Raw genomic sequence first — 20,898 nt, forward strand, 5'->3', positions numbered from 1 at the left:
CAGTTTTGTATACTGGATAGTGTGGGTAATGGCAGCCCTGCCACTGGTTCTAGCCAGGAGTGTGTCTATCCCTGGCTCAGCTAGCACTAAGGTATCGTCACACTCTTAAAACTGAGGATTTTTAATAACTGTATTCTTCTGGTACCTAGTCAGCTTCAGTACAGACATCTCTGAAATAACATGCATAACTGTAAGAACTTTTACATTCCACTCGGTGTATAGTGCTCCTCTCTGTTTGGGGTTGTGGAAATAGGACAAAGTTGTGCTTGTCTGGGAAAAAGACAACATGTCCGGAGTCTGGAGTAAGTATTTCTAGCTTCTTTATTGGTATTTTATCTGAAAAACACAAACCTGATTAATTACAGAAGACCATGTGCACTTTCAATAGTAGTGATGAGATGCGGGGCAGATACCTGCAGCTAAAACAGTTTTTAAACAGAAGTTGCTGCACTTGGTCTGGCAGCAGCAGTAGCTTCAGTTAGATGCAGTGACTGACCTTGTACTGTGACAATACACAGAAAAAGCTGTTCTTGGGAACAAATCACCTTTTTGTTGGTGGTGTTCCCCTGGAGGTTTGTAGCAGTTCTTTTGGCCTCTTCATCAGTATTGCTGCAATAGCTTCTGATGTTGCATGGATCTTGTGTTTTTGACAAATAGAGATTGTGAGCTTGATAAACAGCCAGTTTTTTATTGTTGATCCATTTGAACTTGTGGTGGACTTGAGACCTTCAGTGTTGACCTCCTTAAGTTTTTGGAGCTCTTCTGGGCATCATGAGCTGCACTATTCATCATCTCCATCTCCTTGGTTAGTAGAACAAATAAGGTCAAGCAATTAATATCAGAGTGTGCATCTATCATACTCCAGAAGGAGCCCTTCACCCTTGGGAAGTGCCATGATGCCTGATGTCCAAAAGTCACAAGAGTGGCCAGCCAGGACCGTGGGCCTTATTTCAAGAACAGGATGAAAAATAGTTGCATTCTTAACTTAGGTTGTATTCGTGTTTGTTTGTGGTGATTAGTGGCTGGTCTGAAGGTAAAACTTACAGTGTCTAAAGTTGACAACTTAGCATGTTAACCCACACTACAAGTTGACACAAGCCTTTGGGCTGTCTTATTCTGCACAGCTCACTTATGCCTGATGATTTGTAGCTCAAACAGACAGACAGCCCATCAGGGCGCTCACATTTGTCAGTGTTGTGTGCTGGATCTGGCTGGATCCAGTGCCAGATTTGGAAGTGCGGTGGAGGAATGAATTTGTTTTACTGCGATAGCTGGCAGTCATTTTTCACTGCCCACCTGAAATGCAGCAGCTGTTTGCCAGATGCGTGCGGTGTTGGCATGCTCACACGTGTGAAACAGGTAACCAGGGTCACCAACCCCTCTGTTCCTGAGATGTAGCAATTGGTCTGGATCTCAAACCTCACCACCACCGACCTTGGTCCTTGAATTGAGAGAGGTGACAGGTTCATGCCATGCTGTCCTTTCTGACTCCATACGGAAACTCATAATAGGCCAGGACGTACATCTGGCTCTGGTGGAAATGGCTAGTTGTCGAACTGTAAGCTTGCATTGTGTGCATGTGCAGATTCAGGGAAGTCTGCACTGATTAAATCCTTGTAGAGCTGTGGTTTCTCTAGGTCAGTTAACCCATCGGCACCAAGTCCTCCAGACCTCAATCTCAGAAGCATCTGAGCATAACAGATTAAATATATGCTGGAGTTGCAAATTGTAACTCCACTTAATTATTTGCCAGGCAAAAGCCTCTCTAAAACCTTGCCCTCAATATAAACATTGCATGTTTTCCATTGTAGGGGGTATACAAAAGATACAGATAGGGAGGCACATGGTACTATCACAGAAAGTCTTTCTTCAGCATCTGATGATAAAAGCACTTTGTGACTTGATAATGCCCATGTATTGTGCAGAAATTTCAGTTCCTTAGGAATGTACCAAATAACTAATTTTCTTTTTGCTTTCCTCATCTTTCAAGAGATTTAGATCTCTGTTTCTGGAATTGTAAAGCTAACAGTTTGACTGGCCTGATGAGTTTGGTTGCTGCATCTTGAACATTTAATTTTTCCTTATGCTCTGGCGTCTGTTATTCTTTAGCACAATCACACTGAATATCAATTAGGAGGCGGGAAGATGATTGTGGAAAACTTGGGTGAGGGGGATGAGATGCTGACTGGGATTTTGCCTGTTTTGAGTGGGGATGCATGTTTGCTCCAGATTCTTTCTGAACTTTGAAAACCCTTCAGTATTAATCTACACATGCTCCGCAGAAACATGAGATTTTGATATCCCTGTGACACGCATTCCTCTCTCCAAAATCCCAATAAATGGTCTCTTCCGTGGGCAGGAAGGCAAGACAAGTGGTCAGTGCCAAAGTTACTTAGCAGATGGTGCTTGAGTAGTGAGCAACATCATCATCTCAAGTGTAAGGCGCATAGTGGATGTCTACCGGCCTGGCAAATGAGACCCCTGGTGTTACTCACATGCTTCCGTCTCCCATCCTGCAAGATGCTGCCATCTGTCAAGACACCGAGCCAGGCCTCAAATAAATACATAAATCCATTTCCCCCTTCTTTCCAAAGCTCTTGCCATCTCCTGGGTTAAATAAAAGCCATGGGTATATATGTTATGTGGGGGCTTATATATATAATATAGGTGAGGGAGTGGGAATATAGATACAAATAGGAGAAATGCACCTTTGGGTTCTGTTACTTGGGGCAGACAATGGTAATGCATGGTAAACATTTTCAGAATTTTTCAGAATAATATCCTGTACTTTTGTATGTGCCATTGTACACCAAGTGTGAACAGTAATGACTCTTGTAATGAATAAATCTCCTCTTTCTCTGTCTTTCTGCAGAGTGTGATAAGCTGCGGCGGGATGGCTACCGGAGCTCGCAGTATTACTCTCAGGGCCCCACCTTCTCCTCGTCCTCCAGTGCAATCTGTGGAAGTTACCAGGATGATTATGAAGAAATTGAACAAAAGGTAATGGTGGGGGCAAAGTGCTGGAGAGTAGAACATGTTGGGTGCAGTTTAATTGCCTGCCATAACACTGTTCAAATAAGGTAGGATTTTAGAAGATCATGAAGATGCTTACTCCCTTGAATTACAGTGATACTAGGTTATCTGACTTACACAGTCTTCTAAAGATCACACTGCTACCCATGCATTTATATAGCGTTCCCACTGGCATGTTCAGGGAGTGAAAGCCAGAAGGAGTTTGGTAATGTCGTGGAGGGAAGACCCCAGCAAGGGTAGCTGTTTTGAATCTGTTAAGTGTTTACATTCAAGTAGCAGGAGGAGCTATTAACCAGCCATCAGCATACTCACTGTAACAGGGACATGGGCACACTTTGAATTGCTAATACAGGCAGTAGTGCAGTTTCATTAGGTAGAGGCTTTGTCCTAATTCATCACAACTGTTCATGTAAAGACATCCAGAAGAATGAAAAATTGCCCACTAAATTGGTTTATCAACTTTCTTTCAGTTTTCCTCATGGTTTTCATGGTTATATGCACACATCTCAACTCCAAGTATGCTTAGTCTAGAATCTAGAAATTAATTAAATAGAAAATAGAGAAAGGACAGTTGAGCACAAGTCCTGAAAAAGTTGTGAAGGCACATTGTTATATACATAGGTCCGTGTGCATTTCAACTACAGAACTGATAAGTTGCATTAATGAAGAAAGAAGAAAAGAAATTTTGCTCCCCTGTCATTACCTTACCCTGTTGTGCCTGTGGGCTCTGAAAGAGAAGCTAACTTTGGTGTTGTGGGCTAGGACATTACTGCTGGGGTGGCAGCAAGATGCACTGGACCTGGCTGTCCAAAGCTGAAGTGCCTGAGCTCCTGGGGTTTTCAAGATAGATGTTCCAGAATACTTTGCCGCAGACTGCTGTTGCTTAGAGAGTGGGAGGTTATCCCTGACTGTAACACAGTTGAGTTTCTTTAAATCATTAGTAAACCATATGTGTGTCCATAGCATGGACCAAATAACTGTCTCCATAAGAAGTGTGCAGATCCTGAGAACTCACTTTAAAGGGTACAGTGTTTTCAGTTCTATCCTCCATGCTTTTAAGTCACATCATAAAAGGCGTGGAATAGGTAGTCTCTCATCCAGGTGGTGATTGCATTATATCTGTGTATTGGCAGGGACTGTTAGAGCATCTTGTGTAGCTGTGTGTGGTATGTACTGGCAGTGACAAGAGAATGTAAAGCACATTCATACTGTGGAATGCATTATGATAATTTGCAAAACCTTGCTTGAATCAGTGGAATTATGATTTCCGCTAGAGAAAGTATTAACATATTGGTTGTGGCTATTAATATATATGCATACGTAAATGCTATCAACTGGTCTTAGCCAATGCTGTGCAGCATGTAAAACTAATAGAACATTTAAAAATACATAAATACACTTTTATTTAACAATTTGAGTAAGAGCATGTAAACATGGGTGAAGCCTCAAGAGACTAAGAGCTGTCATCTTGGTTAAGGGTTTATTGGAATGTTAAAATAACACGTTAGTAACAATTTCTGTGCATTCTGGAAAAAAAAAAAAGGTGCAACTAAATATGCTTCAAGAATAGAACAGAAATTCCATTTCCATTTGCAATAGTTTCCTTTAAATGTTTTTAGCTGAAAGGATGATTCACAGCCATGGAGAAAGATAGTTGCCAAACTGACAGTCTTGGATGTTAGTGATTATCTCAGAACTTTAACCTTAACCCTGCTGCTCCTATTTGCAGCTCAGAAAGACATTAATTCCTTCCAAACTGTAGGATGATTCTGCCTTCGTATTGTACAACTCAGTGTTCTGTGGGGTCCTTTGACCAATATCTTTGCTTAACTGGCTTTTTTCGTAATGGCCTAAAATTTTACTCTTTTTTGAAAAGAATGCTTACCACAAGAGATCTCTGAACTTGAATTATAATCCCACTGGTAGAGTGCCAAGTAACTCTAATAAGTTTTATGCCTTGAGTGAGTATTTCAGCTGTCAGAAGAGTTCTTCAGTAACAGTGTGGAACTGGGGTCACCAAAATCCCATGATTCAGAATGTGAACTCCTTGCCACTAGATGAAAGCTTTGTAGCTTTGTTGTCTATTCAAGGCAAAAAAAGCCACCATTTAAATTCTGAACATGCAGCACTTAATAGTTGAAATTCGAGAACAGCAGAATAGTGATGGGTGGATGAATAGCTATTTACTGTTCAGAAATTTACTTCTAAGTTGACAGAATGGCCAACTTGCAGAAGAAACAACGTTTTGCTGCATGGTGATTTCAGAAAGGAAACCATCTTTCCTTACTCTTTTTAATCTGTGGGGTTTTTTACTGTAGCCAGATAGTCCACTTGTCTGGAGACGATATGAAACCATGGGTAGGTGATGTGATAGGAGACCTCGATCCGCAAACATTCTCACATTTCCTGTAAGTGGGTGTCTTGTCAGCAGAGGGTAATATTCATACCACAGAGCAGCACATGGTTTAATGTGAGTCTTAGAAAATGTGTAGGATAAGCAGAACATTTGCTGTTCCACAGGAGAACCGCTGGGGAGAAGCAGGCAAGTTAACCCCACTCAAAAATGAGCAAACAAAACTGGGAAACACAGAAAGCTTAATCCTCTGAGTGGTAGTTGATATAAAATGAAGTTCTCGAAACTACGCTTTAAATGTTGATTCTTACAAGTTACATTAATGGAGCACAGGCCAATCTCCCCTGCAGTTCTGATCCTAATTGAGTTTGTTGGAGATTAAATTGGTTTATCTGGATTTTACATGTGACTACTGTGACCAATGTCCTCCTTTCCTGGCTTTTTACATACCACTGTTGGTGACATGGCTTGGAAGCTATTCCTGCCTTTCAGTATTGCTCTGTTTTCTCAGCGTCAAAGATGCACTGAGATGTTGCTGTCAAACTCTGGTTCCCCTTATGTTCTGAAATGCATAAATTGTGTATATTAAATGTATTTGTCTTTTGTGTGTTTTCTTCTCATTCTTTTTTCTTTCCCTTTTTATCACTCATTCTCTTTGTTTCTTTTTGTCTTGCTCAACAGTCTAGTCTGTTAGACTGCATCTCTCAGTCTTGCATTAGCGCCTGCTGTAACTTGGTTCCCTGGAGCAACAAGGTACCTTTGCCCAAGAGTGGGACCATCCAGCTGCCGTATCTGCAGCTTGATGTTACTTGTAGCGTTTAGCATGTATGCAATCTTATTCTGCTCTTAGCCTTCACTCATAGCCTGCTTCTGTTTTCTGTTTGAAAAAAATAATAATTGGAAAAATCAGCTGCTCAACAGAGGAATGCCGTGCCAGATTTGTTTCCTTTGTTTTTCCTCTTTACTCCTTTTTGTCTGCAGCCCAGTATCCTCTTTTTACTTGGTTCACTGAAGTTTTTAATTCCTTTTTGTCTGTTAACATTTGCCTCCTTTGAAACCCCTCCCTCAATGAGCACTGTGTTTTATTTAATTGGATGCTTCATTGGTTTTTAATTAGCCAAGGAAAAACTTACTAATTTGGAGTAATGTATTTTTCTTAAATGATTAATGTGAGCTAGAGAGAGAGTACTTGCTCCCAGGCGTGCAGTATATCATGTCTTTATTCTATCTCTGAAAATGTTTGTATGCCAGAAACTCATGCTGGTTTTTCCCCAGGTCCTGTTATTTGGCTTATGAACTTTGCCTTGATACAGTTGTTAAGCTTTGGGTGAAAAAAACATCTATTTTGCTTATTCATGGGGAAAAAAAGTATATTTTTACCACTGTACTGAGCCAAACTGGTAGTTGGCTCTTCAGTGTCTGCAAGAGACTGTTAAGTATCTTAAGCGCAAACAAATGTATTAACTGTATTGTCTTGAGGGACTTGAGGAGGTTTAATCCAAAACTGTGTGGTGTTAAGACAGCCTAAAGCAGTTGGGCCACTCCAGTTCAGAGGTGGGAACACCTGAGAGCCCTGGGGCATTGTCTCTAGCAGAACTGCTCAGTTCCCTGAGTTGAAACAGCAGTTCAAATCGTAAAATGCCAAAGCATGAGGAAGTGAGTACAGGAACTCTTTGAACGAACAAAAGAGAGTAATTCTTCACTCACAGCATACTCACATTGTGCAGCTGCTGCAGGAACTGTGGATGGTGAAAGTTTACACGGGTTCAGAAAGCATCTGGGTAAATTCTGAGGGGGAGGACTACCTCCAGTGCTAAGAGAACATTCAGAGAAAGGTATCCACTGTAAGCATCCTCTGATTTAATTTCACCTGAGCATCACTGATTGACCATTATTGTAAGGCAGATACTAGGTAGGCTCTTAAAGCTCTGAACTGATGCAGTACAGCTCTTCCTATGTTTTTAATCCCATTGCAGCATAGTGAAGGAAGAAGAAAGGAACATTTCTGAAGTGCTGGTTGAAGTGTGATAACTTGCTTGATGGCCAGTAGTTTCTGCTGACAAAAAAAAAAACCCCAGAAGCCCTTCCTTAGTGAGACAGTGAAGATTATGAAGTAGAGGATTTAGTAGGATAGCAAAGGCAGCTAGTGCAACTGAAGATCTGCACGTAGAAGTAATTCAGGGGAGTGTTCTGCGAAAACTCGGGGAACCAGGCTGGGGACCTTGGTCCGGAGGACACCAAATAGTCCAAGATACGCCTAATTCAACTTAAGTGTAAATTCATGTAAACATATAATGTGGCAGCGTTCCATAACACAGTGTGAAATGCTGTAGATTGAAGCAGGCACATAAAGTGACATTCTCAATTGACCAAGGAAGAGGAATTTAAAGGTTTGGGACTTGGTTGTGGCTTTGGGTTGTTTTGTTTGTTTGTTTGTTTGTTTGGGGTTTTTGTTTTGTTATGTTTTTCCCCTGTTACTGTTTGTCCTGATCCCTTTGCATTGAGTAAAAGGGCACTTGAAGCCATCAAACTTAGTAAAAGGCTGGAGAAGAAGTAGGGTGTTGCAAATAGTACTAGGCAGCTGAATTGGTATGGCTGCTGTCTGTAACACTTGGTTTAAATTTTTTTTCTCAATTTTGTTTTTCTGAGAAATGACAATTTTAGAAGTGATTGCAGTAGACTGAGGTCAGTGACAAGACTAAAAGTTTGAAGTTCCTTTGCTGAAAGGTAAAATTTGTATGGATTGAATTTTCCTCCTGGAGGCCCCCATCTTTTTTCAAACAATGTAGTATAAACCCCTGGAATATAAAGAGATGAAGAATAAACAGGGTATTTAGGCAGCAGATATGCGAGATATGCAGCATATAGTCACTTAGCATCTGGGACCTCAAATAGCATGAATGTGCTGAGATAGTGAAGCCCTTTTGTTGTATCTCAGCAGCTGAGTAGGCTGGGGGACAGTATGTCAACAAGGTATTGGAGAGGCTCTGGCTTAGTGAGCCATATAGCTTGTCTGTATGCTATTTATGGGCCATTTTTCTCCTGGATTCTCATTTCAACTCCCATTTGAAAGTTCATGCCCCTTGCCCTCTAATGCGGTTTTGTGGAAACACTGCAAGGTCCAAGGCTGCTGCTTTTACATCCCACTTTTCCCTCTTCCCATGCCTATTAAAAAGAATAAATTCCAGCAAGATTTCCTGAGGAGATGAGTGTAACATCCTGTTACACAGAAATTTGGCCATTTCAGTCTAGCAATAAAGTTGTTACGAATCAGAGATGCTTTAAAAATGGGACAAGTGCTTTCTATTCTGAGCATAGTGTTTTATTATCAGCTTTGCTAAGCAGATACATAATCTCAAAGCACTGTGTAGTCCAGTTCTATTTCTGATAAACAGACCTTACTTGAGAAGACATTCCTGTTACACAGCAGCAATTCACTGCATCTTCTGGCAAGCTTCTGTGTTGTAAATCTGGGAATGTTTGCTAAAAATATGTAATTCCCTATTTTCATCCTGATTATAGAGGTAAATAATTTCTCTGCAAAGAAGCTGAAAGATGAGCTGCTGTTTTCCTTTATGTGCAATAAAGCTGTGTATGGCTTTGTCATGCCTGTTAAAAGTATCTTCACATCAAAAACCCCTATACCACTATCACTGTGAGTACTTTGGCAGACAAAAATGTACGTAGAGACAGTTGTGCTTCTTCAGGAAGTATAGAAAGTGTACCTACAGGTGAAACATGACAGGGAACGTTCATTTGTACGCTCAGAACTGCCCACAGCTCTTTTACTGAATTATTTTGTAGAAGTACACCCCGCTATCCTGTGGCAGAAAATCATTCTTACTGACACAGTGCTTTGAGCTCAACTGCACAATTGGGTTTTCAATTGCTTTTCATTTGTTACATGCTCACTGGGCTGATTCATTTCTGTCCATCTTCATCCATCTGTCCCCAGTTTTCTCAACTTCTAACTCTGCAAAATGTGTGATTGTCATTCCACATTTTAATTTTTATTTAGGATTCCCTTGTAGTAGACGCTTCAGTTCTTCAGGTTTTCTGAAGAAATACTGTAACTGAAAAAGCGTCCTGCATGGTTTGGGTGATTTCCTTGAAAAGGAATGGTGGCTTTGTAGCTGGTATTGCTGCCACTTGACATGCTGGAGTGGCCCCTGGTTACTGCTGTGTGACAGCTGAGACCTGGCGTTGCAGTATAGTCTGAATGTGACAGATATCGATGCTGACAGTATCAACCAAGCAGAGTATCTGAAGGTCACTGGAGCTCATCTTCACCCCACACAAACTGCAAAACCAGGCTTGAGGTGTCTCCCTTGGTGCCCTGATTCAGGCTAAGAAAAGCTCTTTGTACAGGGAAAGCAATATTTCTGTGCCTCAGCCCCCGATTGCTCCTCTAAGTGCACACACACATGCTCACAGTGACTATGGGCTAGCACCCCTGTGCTACATTCCTTACAAACCCTTTCTCTCAGCTGTCTTTAAGCCTAACTGCGGGGAAGCATGGCCTGGAGGCAGCTTTCCCTTCTCCAAGGGCATTTCTTTCCCAATTTGCTTAAGTTAATGAAGGTTTTTATGAATTTGAGTGATTCGAGATGGAAAAGTCCTTATGTGTAAGTACATATACATATGCGTGCCCACACTGTATATGTATATAAACAGTGTATGTACACACACTCATAAAAAAGAAGCATTCACATTATAATTTTATAGAAATGGTTTTAAAGCCTTTTAAAAACAGTGCAGGCCTGAAAAAATACTGGTATCCTCCAAGAAGCTTGTATTGAAATAACTGCTGGGGCTTTCACAGGGTTGAGCCCTTTCCTGGAGACAGCATCTATCCCATCTGCAGCCTCCCTAGTAAAGAAATGCAAACCTGACAGAAATGGATTATTTCCTCGAAGAAAAGCTCCCACGTTTCAGAGTGTGGTTCCAAACTCCGTGGGATGACATTAGTAATAATTTCATTGCTGAAATGTTTTTTATTATTACCTGAAGAGATTTTACTTTTCTGTTCTTTTACTTTTTGCCTGGAAGTTGCTTTTATTTTTCTTTTTTATTGAGTTTAATGTTGGGCGCTGGCCTAAAGGATGTAAAGTTGAAGTATAATAGAATAAATAAACGGCTATTTATTTATAAACAGCAGGAACTCCTCGTGGTAACAGGAAGAAAATTAAAATCAGAAATGATAAACAGTGGTTGCAGCACAGTGTCTGGGCATGTCTTTTGTACAGCACTCAGCTTCAAGAGAAAACAGATCGCTCAGACTGCAAACCCATAATAATAAAAATCCATCTGTAATAAATAGCTGTGGTGTTTCTTCCCACACCTGTGTGCAGCAGTGAGGGAGTACTATGAGAGCCAGTGGTCCAGTATTGACAGCCCTATTTTGGGTAGCATTCTGCTCTCCAAGGGGAGAGCGCAATAAAGAAAACAGGGAGAGGGCTCTAACTCTGGTCTGGTGGTTGAAGGAGGTCCCGAAGGAAACACCCCTGAAGCAGAGGAGCGGGGAGGTTGCAGAGATCTCTGCTAGTGCTGCAGCTGCTGCACAACTCCTCCCCAGTGTTTTTCTTCTCTGTTTTGTTTTGCCTGGGGGTGGGAGGAGGTGGAGGTTGGTTTTCCTCCAGGTTTTACTTCCTCTTCTGCTTCTGGGATTCCCTGGGCGCCTTGCTGGCAGGAGCAGAGGGAGAGAAGGCACCTTCTCCCAGGTTTACTTGTAGCTTTTGACCACCTGCTAGAAGCCCCAGTGGTGTCTTCTGTATGCCCTGAACCTGCCTTTCCTTGGGTTTGCCATGGACTAGTACTGTCCTAGCAGTAAAAAGCTACAGTATGGCTTTCTCTGCCATCACTGGCATGCAAGCAAGGACCTTGTAATGGAAACAGACGGCTTTTTTGGCTTATAACTTTGTCTGGTGGAAGGATTTGCACAAGCTGTTGCAACCTATTTTTCTGGTGCAAAAAGCTTTTAGTTTCGTTGGTGTTTTGTTTTGGGTTTTTTAAGTGAAATACCCATCATGGAGGTGAAATCTACCACTTTGACAAGGAATGACTTTTAAAATGACCATTATATGGCTACTAATATTGACAACTGCTTCACCCCTAAACAATGGGCAAAATGAACACCTTGACTGTGGCATGAGTGTCTCCAAGGGCAAAGCAAAGTTATCCTTGCTGTCCCACCTGGTTTTGTAGACTGGTGATTTTGTAGAGTGCATTGGCTGGCTCTTTTACTGAGCTCACACAAAATCTGTCTGTTCGTAACAGGCTTCTTGCTGAGACCTTGCACATCCTAGTACAGCTGGAGCAAAGCAGTGCTCAAATCTCATCTTCCTAGCAGAGACACTGGGAGGGGAGAGGGGAAGGGAAGGCAAACGGCCGCACAGCGAGAGGGGTTAATCACTCCAGGGACATGTCAGTGTGAAAGATAATAAGTTACTGTGCTTTGCTATGCTCAAGACCAGTCTTTTCTCTCTTATTGGTACATATTCTTTCGACTGATTCGATGTCTTGGATAAATACTGGAATGGTGTTTTGTTGTGGGTTGGTTGTGTGTTTTTTAAATCACTTTATATAGGTTAAAGTGTGATACTTATGAGGGTGAATTTTATTTGCCAAGCAATCATGCTGATTGCAGTGGCAACACCTTAGTAATACCATAGTCCTACCTTTTTTTTTCTGGTTGTAAACTTACATTGTTGCATGCATTTCTGTTTGTAGTGTCCCGTCTCTTCCCCAGAAGAAGAAAAACTTATTACCATCAAAAGGCCTAAAACTCCAGTTTCAGATGACTTATCAGATATCAACACCCAAACCAACTGGACTAAGTCACTCCCGCTGCCAACGCCAGAAGAGAAAATGCGACAACAAGCACAGGCAGTCCAAACAGATGTGGTTCCTATTAATGTGACTGGTAGGCTTTTAATTTCAGTGACTACGTTATACTGGTGAGGGAGGGAAGGGATAAAAGGGGATCCATACAGTTGCATAGTATTTTGACTCATATTTGATGCATGAATTGTAAATTACTTACTGCACCATTCTGCAAAAGTGTTATGTGTTTAATAGTCTGTCTTCAAACTGTATGGGGAAACCTCAAAATCCCTTAAAATGATCATTAATGACCACAGTCTACACAGCATGGGCTTGAAACAGCATTGGATATTCATGAAATACAAGAGGAGGATTGATAAACAGCAGTGTTTTGCTGTAGACTACGCTGAATGGAAAATCATGTTTTATGCAATGCTAATGATATTTCAGGATTTTCTTTTAGGAATTTTATATAAGAACGATTATATATCAGGGACTTCTGCATTCCAAAGACTAAATGTTACAAAATTCAAGGAAAAAATCTCTATAGAGTTTTATTTTTATATCAGCAACAAGAGATTTAGATGTCAAGGGAAGTAGGGTAAGAACAACAAAAGGTAACGGGGCTATGTCTTGGAGCAAGACTCTTGCATTAATGTGATACTGCATTAATGTGACCACAGTCCACATTTTCTTTACAAACTGCATATTAACTGTTGATTTTGAAAATGTTCTTTGGTTTTACAGTTGCAGAACTCTCACTCTGTGGAAGTTAAATTATGTTAAAGCCTAATGCTGAATAGATAATTTGTTGTGTGTAAATAGAATTTCTGGGAAAGACTGAATTATCACTTCACTTTAATAATCCCTCTTTATCTGCACATTATCAAGATTGTCTATTATTAGTTAATTCAAATAACTGACCGTTTGCCTGCCAAAACCAGGATGATATTCAATATCCAATTTATTTCAAATGCCATATGGCACACTGACTCTAAACTCAGTCTTACAATCAATAGCTTGCAAATGTTTGGTTTTGTTTTTAAATTAATTAGGTGTTCTCTTCCCCTGTGTGACTGCCAATAATTTTTTCACCTTTGTTTTTATAAACTAGTATTTTAACTAGTATTGTTTAATAGCATTTAAATATTTAAATAGCATAGGAGCAGTACTTCTGTGACAAACATCAGAGAGCTCTGAGAAATCAACAAGAAACATTCCTTAAATGAACAGCAGACAATATTTGAAAGAAATAGTATGAAGACAACAGAAAATTACAAACAGCCCACCTCTAGAAAATTCATAGAAGGAAAATAAATGCCATAATGAAATGTTACTAGGCCAGTTGGCGTTATCTAGGGAATGTAGGATACAGGTGCAGAAAGCCACGTTATGGGAACAACGGATAATCTGACATAATCAATAAGCCTGAGCAGGGCTTAGAAATTGTGACAGCAGGAACAGGGTATACTTACAGAAAGAGTGATCTGCTGTTCAATGTAATGACCCTACATACTGGCAATATGTGGGGGAAGTAAACAGATGGAAAGAAAAATGAGATAAAAGAGATCAAATAACCCTCAGACATTTAATTCAGTGTCACTGGGAACGTTACGGTGTTTGTATAAATTATGCCTGTGACTTCAACCAGCTTAATTCAACTGCTGTAGCAAAGCTGGTGTCCCCTGAATTGTTTGGTTTGCACGTGGCAAACTCAGTGGTTCTCAACGTTTCTGAAAAAAATAGTGTACTTACAGATCGCACCTCACCTTTCTGGAGTGTGCTGTTGAGCATTTATTCCCTATAAACATGGTAATTGGAAGGGATAGAATGGGAGGGTGGTGAAGAAAGGCTACAGTTGCAGTGTGTGGACTGATCTCTGGAATCCACCGTTTTCTTTCCCTTGGAATAGTTATATTGCTACTGTGAAACAAGCAAGTGACAGTAACAGACTATGAGCCATACACAACACACACACACACACAAAAAAAGCTGCTGTCCTTGTTCGTCTTTAAAAAGTCACAATCTGCTCCCTTCCTCTGCCCTCCCACGCACTGAGTAATTTTATTTTGTGAATTCCTTATGTTACTGCATGAGGCAGGGAAAAAAAAAGTCCAAAAATTCTATGCCATTTGTTCAGCGTGCCGTGGAACAAGCCATTGCTGGTTTTTGTTTTGATTTGGCTTTTTCCTTCGCTTACTCTTTTTCTCACTCTCCCAGAAGAGAGGTCAAAAACTTCCATTTTATTACTCCTGGCATGAAATAAAAGGTTAACCTCTGAAGAGGCTGCTGGCAATTGACAGCGTTTTCAGCAGTGCATTAGTAATGATTCTGCTACAATGGCCTCTCACGTGGCTGTGCAATAAATGCTCCGCGAGTTCAGCTTTCAGGGCTCTTTGGTGAACAGATTGCAACTAATACAGTAGTAGTAAAAATGTGTTGGATAGCCTGGAGGTGCAGGGGCATCACATTAGGCTGACAAGCTGCTGACTTAGACACCCGGATTTAGAAGCAGTTTCAGTCTTTGGGAGTGCCTGAGCTGAGCTTATTCTGGCCTGGAAGGGGTTGGGCTGAATTTTCAGTGGTGGCCAGTCTTTGCTTTTACATATCTTGGGGTTAAAAGATGTACAATGGTGTCTGCTCTCATGGGATTTCCGGAACTAACTTTCTTTCCAGATGGAGGAGTCTGGTGATGGTGGAGGTGATCAGTGCAAGGCTGGGTCCTGCAAAACATTTAAGCATTTGCTTGAGTCCAGCTTGACTGACTTCCGTGAGATTTAAGCACATACTTAAATATTTTCAGTGAATCCAAGGGAACTGAGTACACTGCATGAGGGAAGATTGAATAAACTGCATAAGGAATGCCTAGATGACTTGTTACAAACCAGCAACAGAAGGAGAAAAGTGTCCTTAAATCTGCAAATTATATTTAACATTAACGTTGATATTTTCTTAGAAAAAAAAAAGATGACAGCAAAGAAGGGAAAAATGAATGAGATGTTCTGATTTGTCTTGTTGGAATTTATTGAAGCTGCTACTTTGAAATTCTACAAATTAGCACGGTGGCTTTGAAAAAGCCTTTTGTGTATGAAAAGCCATTGAAGATGGATTGGCTGAGTTAGCTTTTGGGTAGCTCAGGGGAGGAAGTTACTGACACCGTAAAATTTTCCCATGGTCATCCTGTTTGTGCTTCATGTCTGAGGCTTCATGTAAAAGACTCTGTCCTTGTTTGCACCCTCTACTTACCATTTACATTTTATTCCAGAGCATTCAAAGCTGCATTTCAATTTGCTTGCAATTTACCATCTCAGGCATAATTGGTGGCCTTTGAGTGGATAAAGATATGTTCAGAAATGCAAACCTTTCTCATTCAAATTCTTTGGATTTGTTATATTTTGGCTAGAATTATTATTATCCTTCATGGCAGGATTACCTAATGGTCCTGACCCCGTAAGGGTCCTAATGTTGGAATAGTGGTAATGCCCTAGACAGTGAAGAGTCTTAATATTTCAGGACTTCCACTAAGCTGGTGGGATCCATAACTCTAAATTTATAGATCCCACGGGCTTCCTCCTCCGTTGATCTGCCCAGACTTCAATCAGTCCAAAATTTGGATGAAACTGGCACTTTGTAGGTGCAAGGACCCCGCTTAGCACAAGTGCGGCTTATAGGAGCACAAGGCTCTGGTCAAACAGAGTCAGAGTCTTTATATTTACATTGTGGTGACTGAAACTGCCTTGTTTTTTCCTTGCATTTTCACAAGTCCACATGCTATACTTTAATATATGACTGTATCTTTAACTGTTACAGGGGTAATGAGGTTTTCTATGCTATTTGCACGACACACATCATACCGATGTGCAGTCAGCCAGGGATAGTATTTATGACATATTAGTTACTGTGCATTAATCACTTTTTAGAGGTAAATAATTTGGTCATCAGTTTTCAAAAAAAGCATACCAGGCAAAAAAAACCATAAAAAATACACATGTCAGGGTTTTTTCTGCATTTAAGTTTTAAATGGGTCATCTTAAGGGACATTTAGCAATGTTTTAAAATGCTTTAGCTTCTAAAAAGGGAACTTACATGAAAGATATTGGGGGGCAGTCATCAGATTTTTAGAAGTGACAGAGCATTAATTTGGCTCACAGTCTAGAGAGCAAGTTACATCTTGCTACTAGTAAAATGGCCAAATTATAAACCTCTAAACAAAAGTGAATTCCTAAAGAAAAGCTGCTTAATGATAGTGGTGCTTCTGGGTCCCATTGTGATACAGCACATGGTCAGCATAAGGCTTTGTCTGGCAACATGCACTTACACATTTTTTCAGCTCTTGCCGTTGTATATTTTTATAATAATTTATAACGTTTCAATTTTAAGCAGCTTCCACTCAGAAATATTTATGAGACCACAAGATCGGTTTGATCTCCGCACACTCCATAGTACTTATTTGTACTCATGTTAAAAGATCACCACCAGAAACGTGGTACACTTGACAGGTCCAGAGCAACTTGGAATGAAAAAGAAGTGTCTTGTGTGATTTAGCGATGGAGCTGTGCAAAGATGTTGGAATAGCTATTGCCAGTAGCAATGCCTGTTCCTGTATAAAACCATTGGGATCTTTCATTTTCATGAGCAGATATTTGCTTTTTCTGCAGTTTACTACTTTAAAATAAAACAACAAAACCACACAAAAACCACAAAGGGCCAACCTGAAGCAAGGATTCTGTTCACTTGTGGAATTAGAGCTGCTCTCACCAGATCTGTACTGGGCTCAGGAAGTCAAAATTCCTTTTAAAACCTGCAGTACTGTGTAATAGATGTGTGTGTCTAAAGCCTTACAGTGACCATATGCTGTATCTTCCTTCTGTGTAAACCTTCATTGTAGGACCAAGCTAACATCATTTATTAAGGCCTTTTTTTCCATTTCTACAACAAAACTAGTGGAAGAAAGTGCATGATGTCAGCGTGCTTGGAAGTAATGTTGCTTTGCTTGTTCTACCATGTATTAGGGGAGAATTTCGACCGCCAAGCCAGCATTCGGCGGTCTCTAATTTACACAGACACGGTGGTAAGACGGCCGAAGAAAGTCAAAAGGAGAAAGACTATTACAGGAATCCCTGACAACATACAAAAGGAGCTAGGTATGGCTCATCAGAACTGTATTCCATACACTGTTCGTTGTCACTGCTTATCATTACTCGACTAATAACATTACCAGTGCTCATGAAACCGATACAGTCTGATAGCCTATTACAGTTCCAGATACGTGTGTGCCTCCTTGCCACCTTGTGCGTCGGGAAGTTAGGACCTTTTATCTGTTGACTTCCATCTGTTGAAGGGATCAGGGTATTTGGAAAATGGTATATTGGTACAGCGGAAATCTGCAGGGACGTAAGGTTTCTGGTCTTTAATGCTTTCCTGGAGATTTGGGCTACTCCTCCGGGATGTTCACTGAAGCAAAACCGAAGTGGGCTGGCATTTTGGCTTGTAAATAATTACTCAATGGAGTAAAACAATTCATAGATGCCTTCCCCAGTCTGGTGAGACTTGCATCAACACTGAAAACCCGTGTACTTTCCAGTTCAGTTTAGATGTAATTGGTGACCCTTAAGTATCAGTGTTATTTGGTTGGAAGTAATTTACAAGGGCTCATTAGCTATTGCATATATTCCAAAGTGAAAATGCCTCCCCGGTCCCATTTACGCTACCTCAGGCTGTTCTCTTTCACAGTTAGTAGCATATATGATATTCAAAGCTGATGAAGCAGTCTAGATTTTGGCAGACTTTTCAGAGACTTTTTGCAGAACTTCTTGATGTGAATCTGGTCATTCTTATTTTTTAAGATGATGTTTCAGTTTTTCCCCAATGATAACTCCACAGATAAAATTATGTTCCCCCTCTTTTTTTTTTTCTTTTTTTTTTGTAGTAGTAAAGGAAGAATATCTTTTGAAATAGTCTGGCAGAGCATAATTTTAGGTTCTTTACACAGGGAATCATCTCATATATAGGCAATTTCGGTAAGTTTTACTACCTTGCATTTTGCATCTCTTTTATGTTTTTCAATACTTGGTTCTTTGTCTAGATTTTTCAGAAAGAGAAGCAAAAAGATGTAGCTCATCTGGATTGGTTTGAAATGAGCTAGAGGGGCCATGTGTAGAGAAAGCCAAGAAATGAGCAAGTACGTGAAGAACAGTTTGTGAGTGGAACTGTGCTCCTTCAGCATCTATAATGAAACAGTGCCCAGCCATGGGAATCCTCTGCCTCAACAGAGGAAATTCTATTGCCCTAACCCCTGTTAGGACAGCTAAAGTTAGGCAGCTTTAAGTTTCATTACTTTTGCATCTCATCTAATGAATTTATTTCTAACTGTTGCTCTCAGGTTTGTCCAGAGGTGCCAGGTATCTTTGTCCATCTTTTCTTGTGGGATGGAGGCTGTTTTGTGCCTGCCGTAGGGACCTCCTCCTCATACTATGGATTCCCTTCCTTCCTCTTCACTGTCCATAGTGGGCCTTGCCACCTGTCAGGAGACACTTTGCAGACCTGGAGTCCTCTTGGAGGTCAGCATTTGAATTTGTTGTTTGCTGAAAGAGAACAACACATTCATCAGCCTTGCAGTCAGTTATAAGCAAGCTCGAGAGTTAAATAAAATAGATGTGTTCTAAAGAAAGAAAGATCAAATCCGGAAACAAAGCTACATAAAACTCTTAATATTGAATTATTCTTAACAAAAGATTCCCTTCTCCTGTTATAAGTCTTTGAGGTTAATCCCTCAGATACCATGTCTACAGCTGGTTTGAGGAGTAGCAGAGACAACCCTCATCCTCTCTCATCTGTTCAGGACGGGTACTTTTTACATCCCCTTCTTCCATCTTAAACTAAATTGCTTTGCTCTCGTCTACAGCTGACATGAGATGACTTGTGCTCCTTGAAAATGCTTGTGCAGCTTAAATGCAAAACTGATACAGGACATCGCTTCAACTGTTCATTTTCAGGGTTGTTACAGTGGTCTTGAGTCCAGTGAGGTATTCTGAAAATGACACACATGCCAAGGTCATAGTTTTCGATAGAGATTGTCTTTGACGCATGTAGGACCTACCTCGAGGGCAGGTAGTGGAGAAGACAGAACATTTTCTTCCACACTACTATTTGTCACTTGTTGGGGTTCCCACCACTCTTTCAGGCACTTGGATTTTGAAATGGGTGGCAGGAGGAGTACTTTGGTGGGTGTGTGGAGAATGCTTCCTGCCGGCAGCGTTTCCAAAACTCTGCAGTTATGTTTGTAACCACTTCATGGTTGAAAAACACTTCATGCTTGAAAACACTAACTGTAGTTTACCCGGTGGAGTAAACTGAGAATGCATGTGGCGTCTACCTTAAAAAGAATTCTTCAGTTAATATCTTAAAAGAAGTTTGTGGCTTTTGCCAACACGTTTGCTAAGGGTGACAGGTTTTATGGTCTTGATTTTGGTCTTTCATCTTTGTGCTGAGCACACTTCGTGTTGCGCTGGTTGCAAGGTTTTCCTTGGCTCCTGTTTTAAGTTGCAGAAATTTCAGGGCTGGCAGTATCTCGCTGTAGGAGCTCTCTCTGGACAGTTCACTGGCCCACAACCAGCAGGCACTCGGGGCTTCAGCCATCTGTCCTACAGTGGAAGTTGTCTTAGGAGCTTCATGGTGCTTCTGTGGTAGTTGTATGTTGTCCAGACAGCAAAATATATGCCAGGAAGACTCCCTGATGGCAGTATCCATCCTTTTAGCGTATTGCTTTCCATAACTAGAAACAAAGTGCACTTGAAAAGATAGGACTTATCAGCGTCTTCATCTTATAGATGGGAAAACCAGGCATACTGCAGTGAAGTGACTTAGCTGGAGTCACCCACCAGGCCGCTGGCAAGGCTGGGAATAAATCAAGTCTCCCCCATCCTTGTTCAGTGTTCTTTCTACCTTTTCTCCCCTATCACTCCCCAAATATTTCCATAGCCATCCGTTCCCTATTTCTCTTACACTGTCCCAAAACAAACAATGAGTTGTTTTAAAACATTCCACAGTTCATTTGATCGGAACAAGGATCCGGACTAAATTCCAAATCAAGCAATTGCATTGTGCCTATTGACATTCTCCCTGTGGTTTCAGCTGAATAAATCTCTCTGTTTCTCCCCTAAAGCATTGCTGTGAATGGCTATAATATTTACACAAAGATTAAAATCCCTTGGTACACCAGATTTGCTGTGCACAGGCTAAATAACCAACATGTACAGCAGATTCTTGTTACGTCTTGTTTATCCTTCAGAAAGAAGCAGAAACTTGAGAGAACCTCAAAGCTTCAACCAAGCTTGAACTATTTTCATTTCTTGCGAGAGAGCCTGGAATAGCTTCTGCCAGGCCAAGCTGCTGGGGTTCTCCCCTGGCTGCTTTGGCTCCTTTGGAACAAAAAAGACCAAACAGAAGGGAAAGCCTGCGCTGATTGCTGGCCTGAGCTCAGTGGCCGTGGTACCCTTGTAGAATTTAGCCACACGTACTGAAGGAATTATTAACTGCACCCATGAGGCATGTGCTGAAAGTATCTTTAAACATTCCTACTTTTGAGCATTGTAATACTGCCGTGTTTTCACAGGTGTCTTCCAGCGATGAATCAATCTCTCTGCATAGACTTGAAACTTCCACGTAAAAAAATGCTTTGTAAATAAAAT

At 40.9% G+C, this 20,898-nt stretch overlaps 1 protein-coding gene across 7 annotated transcripts in view; it reads left to right on the plus strand.

The window, feature by feature from the left end:
- NHSL1 (NHS like 1) overlaps positions 1-20,898 on the plus strand; it is a 181,224-nt gene that overhangs the window by 140,757 nt on the left and 19,569 nt on the right. For 5 of the 7 annotated variants that reach the window (XM_030490022.1, XM_030490028.1, XM_030490023.1 and 2 more), the window contains exons 3-5: positions 2,873-3,000; positions 12,116-12,308; positions 17,221-17,352. In XM_030490022.1, the coding sequence (XP_030345882.1) occupies positions 2,873-3,000; positions 12,116-12,308; positions 17,221-17,352 (453 nt within the window). The remainder of the gene's footprint in view (positions 1-2,872; positions 3,001-12,115; positions 12,309-17,220; positions 17,353-20,898) is intronic. The other 2 variants (XM_030490025.1, XM_030490026.1) reach the window with 1 other exon arrangement.

The sequence above is a fragment of the Strigops habroptila genome, chromosome 6 (assembly GCF_004027225.2).
Source record: "Strigops habroptila isolate Jane chromosome 6, bStrHab1.2.pri, whole genome shotgun sequence".
NCBI classification, from domain to species: Eukaryota; Metazoa; Chordata; class Aves; order Psittaciformes; family Psittacidae; genus Strigops; species Strigops habroptila.